Source organism: Phocoena sinus, chromosome 13 (genome assembly GCF_008692025.1).
Source record: "Phocoena sinus isolate mPhoSin1 chromosome 13, mPhoSin1.pri, whole genome shotgun sequence".
In the NCBI taxonomy this organism is placed as follows: Eukaryota; Metazoa; Chordata; class Mammalia; order Artiodactyla; family Phocoenidae; genus Phocoena; species Phocoena sinus.
Genome location: NC_045775.1, coordinates 46,509,571 through 46,518,401, shown reverse-complemented (window position 1 = coordinate 46,518,401; position 8,831 = coordinate 46,509,571). Strand labels below are relative to the sequence as shown.

Below are 8,831 nucleotides of genomic sequence, written 5' to 3'. Positions count from 1 at the left end.
AGTGGGTACAGACCAGGGATGCTGTTCATCACCCTGTGATATACAGCCACTGAGCCTGCGCGTCCAGAGCCTGTACTCCACAACGGGAGAGGCCACAACAGTGAGAGGCCCGCATACCGCAAAAAAAAAAAAAAAAAAAAAAAGTCAGTACTGCTGAGGTACAAAGAAACTGACCTGTATCTAGACAGCTGGTATCAAATACAACATAATTCTGCCAAGTACAGGTTACCTAAGAAAATAGGGATTAATTTGATCTTTAAAACCCACTTTTAAAATCACTGGAATAAAACTCAACATTTAAACGGTAGTTCATTAGTTCATGTCTTTTATTAACCAATATACAATCACTTGTCTTCTGGTTTGTTGAAACAATAGGTCAGACAACATTTGCCACAATAATGTCTGTCAAAGTGGCTGGCCATAAAAACTCCAGCACCACATTCATCTGAAGGGCACTCCCGACGAAGGCGACTGATTTTGCCATTCTCATCCACCTAAAAGCATAAACTTGCTGTTAAGATAATCTTACAACATACTGTGAAGTCTAGCTTAAATGACTCAAAGTATTTAACCTTTTAATCACACAACAGTGATATTTCTTAGTACTTACAAACCGAAGCACCCCAAATTCTCACCAATAATTACTACAAGAAAAAAGTTCAGAGTTTTTAAAGCCCAGCCTTGCAAGAAGTGGACAGAGTTAAGACCTGAACCCAGATCGGACTTCAAAATCAGAAACTTAGTTTGGAATAAAGTACCTAAAGGTAAACCCCATTATATAGAGCTTATTCAAATACCAAACAGGAAAAAACCCCGAACTTTTATATTAAAGAGTTTGAAACCAGAGATAAATTATTACCTTTAATAATTTGGCTCACCTTATAGTATTTCAGGACAGCCAACTTAACCTTCTTTCTCTTATGCTTGTTCTTCTTGGGAGTGGTGTAAGACTTCTTCTTCCTTTTCTTAGCACCACCACGAAGTCTCAACACAAGATGAAGAGTGGACTCCTGTTATTGAACAGAGAACAAAACAGCCTTTAAAAATGGTTACATTAATGCTACTGCTCTGTGGAGAATGGACAACCAGCATCATGCACATTCTAACTGGATATGACAGGAAGTACACCCACACATGGGGGAGTCAGAAAAAAAGAGGTATCCGACTCCTATATAAACTCTTAGTTCATAGACAGATTAAGGAACACATTAAATTACACCATGGGATGCAATACGCAAAATCCAAAACGTAGAAGACTATAGCAGCACTTCTCAAATGTTGGTGTATCAATCACCTGGGAATCTACTGCTAATCTAATGCTATTCTCCCCACTTTGATGAGCTCCCCTAATCCCCAGCTCAGTCAAAATTTCCAAATTAAGATACAAATATTCATACTTAAGGGACTTCCCTGGTGGTGCAGTGGTTAAGAATCCACCTGCCAATGCAGGGTACACGGGTTCAAGCCCTGGTCCAGGACGATCCCACACGCCGCAGAGCAACTAAGCGCGTGGCCAAAACTACTGAGCCTGTGCTCTAGAGCCCGCGAGCCACAGTTTCTGAGCCTGTATGCCACAACTACTGAAGCCTGTATGCCTGGAGCCCATGCTCCGCAACAAGAGAAGCCACCACAATGAGAAGCCCGCGCATCGCAACGAAGAGTAGCCCCCTCTCGCCGCAACTAGAGAAAGCCCACGTGCCACAACAAAGACCCAACACAGGCAAAAATAAAAAAATAAATTATACTGAAAGGGCTGCTTTCCTCCAAACAGACCTTTTGAATGTTGTAGTCAGACAAAGTACGTCCATCTTCCAGTTGCTTGCCAGCAAAGATCAGTCTTTGCTGGTCAGGAGGAATTCCTAATGGGAAACGAGTTGAACAAATAAATTTAAGTGACTGCAAAACAAGCATATCTGATCAAGATTTATAATCTTGAATCAAATAAATGGTACTAACATCCATCAGTGAGTTCTTACTACAGGGAAAGTGTAATTGTTTAAACGGTTTATCTCATTTAATCCTAATACATGTTAACCACTTTACAAATAAGTATACATGTGTAAATTAACTAACACGTCCAAAATCACACACGTGAAAGGTACTACAGCTTGGCTCCACGCTGATAAACGTCTACTGTGTTATTCCAAAAGCATTTTTGTCAATCTGACCTCTTCCCACCCCACAAAGAGCAGGTATGTCTAGCGCCTGACAGGGCCTCTGCAGGTGAGTTTTTCTGAATCAGAAAATGTTAACTTGCCTTCCTTGTCCTGGATCTTGGCCTTTACGTTTTCTATTGTATCCGAGGGTTCGACCTAGAAGTTTTGAAGTGCAAACGTATAGGTAACACAATCAGGAACTAGAGTAAACTAGAGTAATTGCTCCATTCAGTTGGCAGGTCATCAGGGAGCCGAGGCGGTGGGGGCTGAAACCTACCTAGTAGAGCCGTTGGCTCACGCAGCTGGAGACAGGCTCCCCGGCGCGCACGCTCCCTCCCCCAGCCCCGGGCGGCGGCGGCCGGGCCACGCGTGCTCGCGCCCACCTGCGGGGGGCGCCACCCTCCCGCCTCGCGACCCCGGCAGCGGCTACCTGGCGGGAACCACCAGAGGCGACAGACTCGGACTTTAGGCATCGGAAACCTGCCCTAATCCCCAGCTCAGTTAAACAACCCTCCCTTTACGGCCAAGTTTTAGAAACCAGGTTCGGAAACGTATTCTAAGGCGGTAAGCAACGCGCGTGCCGAAACCCGCCTCAGATCCCCCCTCCTTCACGCCGCGACTTCTCCCACCGCCTGGCCCGTACCTCGAGAGTGATGGTCTTCCCCGTCAGGGTCTTCACGAAAATCTGCATATTGGCGGCGGTGCCACCTGAGGGTGAGGAAAAGGAGGAAACGGTGAGGTTGGGGACAGAGGAGGCGCGACGGCAGGCCGCGGGCCGGAGAACACCCGAGAGTACATACTCACCGCAGATGGCGGATCCGAAAAGAAGGGCATCGTCTCGGCCCACGGGCTTTCCCGGGGCCCCCGCGGAGGCCCCGCCTCCTAGGCGGCCACGTCAAGTGCCTGAGTGCTGTCGCAGCGGCTGTCCAGCCACGTGCCAGACCAGGTCGTGACCTCATTTCTCCTCCTGGTAGCCTGGCTTATTTCTCACTTTAGCTTTCAGAACGCTCTTGAAATAGCAGATTTAAGCAACTTAAAAATGTCTTTAAAAGAATTTCACACCGTAGTTGACGTGGCTAAGAGGGTCTTTAAAAGGGGGTGGGGTTGAGGGGGCCTCATGAGGAAAACGGAGGAAATGGAAGTGTCTTCTGGGAATTGTAGTTTTCCGCTGCTTTCTTTTCTCTAGGACTACTCGTCCCAAGATGCAGTTCCACAGCCCTGGGCTCCCTAGTTACTATCGCTTAGCCCTGGCGTCGGGATTTGGAGGAAGGGGTTAAGGTGAGGAGGGAGCAAAGGTGAAGCGCAGTAATGGTTTCGGGGAAGGTGGAAACGGGTCGGAAGTGACTAGGAGGGAAGGTTAAGAGGTTGGGGAAGAGTGGGGGACCGAAAGTGTCATCACCCACTTACTGAGGCGGTGAGGGGCGGATGATCAGCCGTCTACCACCAGACGCTCCCCTTGGCCTTCAAGGGAAGGGCACACCTGTGGCCACTCCAGACAAGCTGAAAGATAGGTGGTATCCTCAAAACCTCTTGTCCGTCCTTGTCTCGCCCTGTAGCCCCTCCCCGCCTTCAACCCCGGATGTTTTCCTAGTTTAAGGAAGGTTCTGTCTTATATGTCACTACGCAGTGTGAAACGGTTTACTATGTTGAAAATCTCTGGAGTTTTCAAATTTTCAGATGAGGCCACATGGGAAGGAAACCCGCGGAAAGGTTTATTTATTGTAGAATTTCCAAGTTTGGAGTTGGGAGTTGTGGTGAAAGTCCTAAGAGGAAGTTTTTGGAGTATGGGTGGGGGGCTGTCCTGGCAAGGCGGGCGAGTTAACTCCCTTCCCCTGGCCTTTCGCCGCTGCGAAACCACAGAATCCTGTGCGTGCACCTTCCTAATGTCTTCTCTCTTTATCTCTCTGTGCCCTCTTCTCTGCATCTCCATCCCCAAATTCAGGCTCCTTAATTTTCTCTGTCCCCAGTTTTTTTCTAACCCACCTTCATTTTGCCTCCAACATATAAAAAGTAAAAATGATTATGTCATTAATGCTACTTCATCTTCAAGATAAAATCCAAATTCCTAAGTGTGATAGCCTCTGCCTTCCTTACAGCCTAGTCTGCCAAGCCCATTACTCACTTATCACTGAGCTAATTGAAGTTCCTGACAAGCTCTTTCATGCTTTGGCACTTCTGAAGAAAACGTTTCTTCTCTGTGGAGCGCTCTCCTACCATATTCTGCCGGCTAATCTCCACCTTTACAAAAAAACTCCTCGAAAGAGTTGTCTATACTCATTGTCTCTAATTCTTTTCCTTCCATTGACTGAACCCACTCCTATCAGGCTTCTGTCTCCACCATTCCAGTGGAATAGCTCTTGTAGTTACTAATCACCTCCGTGTTGCGAAATTCACTGGCCATTTAATCTTATTTGACCTATCAATCAGCGGCATTTGACACAGTTGATCATTTCTTTCGTCTTTGAAACACTTTCTTCACCTGACTTCCATCTCCCTTTTCCATCTCCCTGGATGCTCTTTTCCAGGCTGTTCTGTTGCTTCCTCCGTATCTACCAGACCTCTAAACTTTGGAGTGCCCCCAATGCCCAGTCCTTGGACCTCTGCTTTGTTGACATTTCCCAGATCATTTTCCATTCTGTCTCATAACTTTTAAATGTCATTTATATGCATATAACTTATAAACTTCTCACTCAGACTCACCTGAACTTCAACATGTCTAATAGGGAGGCCCAAGCTCCTGATCTTATGAAATTGATATTCCCATCTCATAAATGGCAATTTCATCTTTTCAATCGCTGAGGCCAAAAACTTTATGGTCATCCTTGACTGTTCTCTCATACCCACATCGAATCCCTCAGCAAATCTTGGTTTTACTTTTAATGTATATGCAGAACACTTCGCACCATCTCTGCTACCACTCTGATTCAAGCCACCGTTATCTTTTGTCTGGACTATTGTAGTAGCCTCCCAGTAGCTCTTCTGGCTTTGACTCTTGTCTTCACAGAGCAGCAAGAGCAATTCTTTGAAAATGGAAGTCAGCTGTCATTCTTCTGCCCACGGCTCTCCAATGGCTTTCATCTCTCTCTGAGTTAAGCCTAAGTTCCTATAAGCAAGGCTGTCACTCCCACACTGGAATGACTGGAGGCCACACTTCAGCTCATTGTTCCTCTTGCCACGTCTTCCCAGAGAAAGGAGCATCTTTTTCTAACCTGCACAAAGGTGCCCCATGGGCTGGTAGTGCTCCTACCTTCAAGACCCTATATTCTACGTGATCTGGCAGCTACCTCTCTGGCCTCATCTTTCTTCTCTCCTTTCCTCATTCTCCTCTAGTCTTCCTGGCCTTCTTGCTGGCAGATATGCTATCCTGCCTTGAGGCCTTTGGACTTGCATCTCTCTCTGCCTCAACCACTCTCCTCCCAGGAATCTACATTACCTGCTTTTTTCAGGTTTCTGAAATGTCACCTTATCAGTGAGGGCTATTCTCTTTCCTGACTTAATGCCTTATGTAAAATGGAACCCTCCCACCTTTCTTACTCTCTATACCCCATTCCTTCTTTTATTTTTCCCCATACAACTTACCCCCATCTGTTACACTCTTTTTTACTCCTGTGTCTTCTGTCTCATTACTTGAATGTAACCTCTGGGAAGTTAGGGACTTTGTTTTGTTTAGTACTATATCTCTAGTGCCTAGAATAGCGGCAGACACACAGTAGGTCCCCCCCCCCCAATATATATATATATATATTTTTGCGGTACGCGGGCCTCTCACCGTTGTGGCCTCTCTCGTTGCGGAGCACAGGCTCTGGACGCGCAGGCTCAGCGGCCATGGCTCACGGGCCCAGCCACTCCACGGCATGTGGGATCTTCCCTGACCAGGGCATGAACCCGTGTCCCCTGCATCGGCAGGTGGACTCTCAACCACTGCGCCACCAGGAAGAGTCCCCCCGCCAATATTTATTGAATAAATAAATGCAGCACAGATTAAGCATTGTCCTGGATGTTGTTTCATGAGATGTTTTCCCTAATATTTCCCTGCCCTCTCCCACAGACTAGTGAGGTGCCCCTCTGGGCTTTTGTAGCCCGTTGTGCCCACTGGTCACACTGCCTTCTCTGCTCTGTGACAGAGGTTCATTTAACTAGAATCAATACTTGTCTGGGAACCCTTGTGACTTGTTTCCTCTGTATCCCTAAGTGTGTAATTTGAATGAGTGAGTGTAAGGTAATCTGAGTTGTTCTGTGTAACTCAGTGGCATTTTGTAGATGCTGAGAAACAGTCACTTTAGCTGTGTTCTGATTTGAGGGCACAAGTCATGTCTTCTGAGCAGACCAGATTATTGCTCAGTGATTACTGATTAATAACTTTCTTTTTTTGGGGGGGTGGGATGGGTGGTGCATGTACTCTGCTAGAAACTGTATTATGCACTGGAATGCATATGGGTGGGGAAGGAAGATGGGGAATGAGAACATTTTGGTTCCTGATCTTATCAAATTTAGAGCCTACTGAGAGAGATAGAGAATATAACCAGAATTCTGAGTGATAATATCATGATAGAGGAAGTGCACAGTACGTGGGAGAACATAGCAGTGGCACTTGATCAAATTTAAGGGAATCCAGAGCAGCTTTCCTGGAGCTGTATAGGCTGAGATCTGAAAAATAAAGCCAAGTAAATGAGAGTGGAAGTACTGTGTGTATCTTATGGAGGAGAGGTGAGGATGCGGGAAGGGAATGCAGGGATGGGGAGAGAATTACCATCAGGTAAGAGAGCAAGTTTATAGGAGTGGATGGGGGTTATGAGGAGGACAGGGGCATGAAAAGACTAGATTTGGTCAGAGAAAAAGTCCCTGGTTCCTATAGGGCATTCATAGACTAAGGAAAGAAGCTTGGATTTTATCCTAAGGGTAATAGGAAGCCACTGGTGTTCAGATGTGACCACCCATTCCCCAGTGATCACACCCATGCCTTCCTCCTTTGACTTTTATCTTTTACTATCTGAAATTACTTTTTTTTTCTTTCCGTCTGCGCTGCTCGGCTTGCAAAATCTTAGTTCCCCGACCTGGTATTGAACTGGATCCACGGCAGTGAAAGCGCTGAGCCCTAATCACTGGACGGCCAGGGAATTCCTGGAAATTACATTATTTATAGTCTGTCTCCCTTAATAGATTGTAAGCTATCAAGGAGCCAGGGACTTTATATTATTTATAACTGTATTATGCACTGGAGTGCATATGGGTGGGGAAGGATAATGGGGAATGCTGAATCTCTAGCTATAAAACAATGCCTGGCACTTAATAGACAGTAAATATTGGTTGAATGAATGAATAAAGAAATTGATTTCTTATTTGGGAAAACTGTTGATCCATTTATGGATTATTGCTTCGTTGGAACTACTTTATGTTCACTTATAAATTTATTTTTCATTATCCAGTTCATCAATATAAAGATAAATTAGGCCTTTTTTTTTTTTTTTTTTTTTTTTTTTTGGGGTACGCGGGCCTCTCACTGTTGTGGCCTCTCCCGTTGCGGAGCACAGGCTCCGGACGCGTAGGCCCAGTGGCCATGGCTCACGGGCCCAGCCGCTCCACGGCATGTGGGATCTCCCTGGACCAGGGCACAAACCTGTGTCCCCTGCATTGGCAGGTGGACTCTCAACCACTGCGCCACCAGGGAAGCCCCTAAATTAGGTCTTTTAAACTTTGAAATTATTTTGGTGTCTCCTTCCTTCAATATATGACCTATGGGCAGTATTTATTGGCCATATATGTTATTTTAGATAACTAGGTATCAATTATATTGCCAAAACACGGTAAAATTGATTTAGGCATTTATTCATCACAGCATTATTTATAATAGTGAAAATATCCAACAGGTGGGGAATGGTTAAGTAAGTTATTGTGTATCATACCATGAAGTACTATGCAATCATTAGAAGTCATGTTTTTGAAAACTATAATATTTAACAACATGGACAACTGCTTTTAATACTAAGTGAAAAAATAGGATACAAAACTGAGTATAGAGTGTGATCCTAATTTTATAATTATAAGCATTGGAAGGAAATACACCATATTAAGTAGTCATTATTTTTTGGTGGTGGGATTCTGGATGATTTTTGGTTTTTCATTAATTTTCCAAATTTAGTTTATATTTTCCAGATTTTATACCATGAGTATAAACGTCTGTGATGGGAATGAGGGGAGTTAAAATGTTTTACCTTGGGGCTTCCCTGGTGGCGCAGTGGTTGAGAGTCTGCCTGCCAGTCAGGGGACACGGGTTCGTGCCCCGGTCCGGGAGGATCCCACATGTTGTGGAGTGGCTGGGCCCGTGGGCCATGGCCACTGAGGCTGCATGTCCGTAGCCTGAAAAAAAAAAAAAAAAGTTTTACCTTGCCACACATTTTTAAGCAAATCATGGGATCCGTTTAACGTTGATGTGAATAGATCTCAGGAACCAACTTTTGTATCCAACTCTAGTTGGATAATGATTCTTTACTAAGAGAGCAGTGAAATATAGCTGCTTGAAAACCTCACTCAGAAAGGTACAGTTTGTTATCTTTGACATCACTGATATACAGATTTTAGCAGAAGTCCTGACTTCTTACTTTTCAGTTAGTACGTTCATAGTAAAGATAAGAATTATAATAAAATTCATCATAAAAATAAATTCATGAATTATTT

The 8,831-nt window shown here is 44.8% G+C and overlaps 2 protein-coding genes across 5 annotated transcripts in view; one reads left to right on the top strand and one right to left on the bottom strand.

The window, feature by feature from the left end:
• Positions 1-296: 296 nt before the first annotated feature.
• Positions 297-3,722, bottom strand: RPS27A (ribosomal protein S27a). The gene is made up of 6 exons (XM_032652602.1): positions 2,961-3,722; positions 2,800-2,864; positions 2,258-2,312; positions 1,774-1,859; positions 879-1,010; positions 297-494 (listed from the first exon to the last, which is right to left on the bottom strand). The coding sequence occupies exons 2-6, from the start codon at positions 2,845-2,847 to the stop codon at positions 345-347; spliced, it is 471 nt and encodes a 156-aa protein (XP_032508493.1). The 5' UTR covers positions 2,848-2,864; positions 2,961-3,722; the 3' UTR covers positions 297-344.
• CLHC1 (clathrin heavy chain linker domain containing 1) overlaps positions 3,340-8,831 on the top strand; it is a 44,533-nt gene continuing 39,041 nt past the window's right edge. The window contains exon 1 of one of the 4 annotated variants that reach the window (XM_032652600.1): positions 3,340-3,434. The gene's annotated coding sequence lies outside the window, so the exon portion shown is untranslated. Of the gene's footprint in view, positions 3,435-3,617; positions 3,671-8,831 lie in introns of those variants that run through there. The other 3 variants (XM_032652598.1, XM_032652601.1, XM_032652599.1) reach the window with 3 other exon arrangements.

Coding starts and splice junctions, on each gene's coding strand:
- RPS27A (XM_032652602.1), bottom strand. CDS start 2,847: ATGCAGATTTTCGTGAAGACCCTGACGGGGAAGACCATCACTCTCGAG. Junction 1,011..1,773: donor CTGACTACAACATTCAAAAG/GTCTGTTTGGAG, acceptor GTTCAATAACAG/GAGTCCACTCTTCATCTTGT. Junction 495..878: donor CTGTCCTGAAATACTATAAG/GTGAGCCAAATT, acceptor TTATGCTTTTAG/GTGGATGAGAATGGCAAAAT.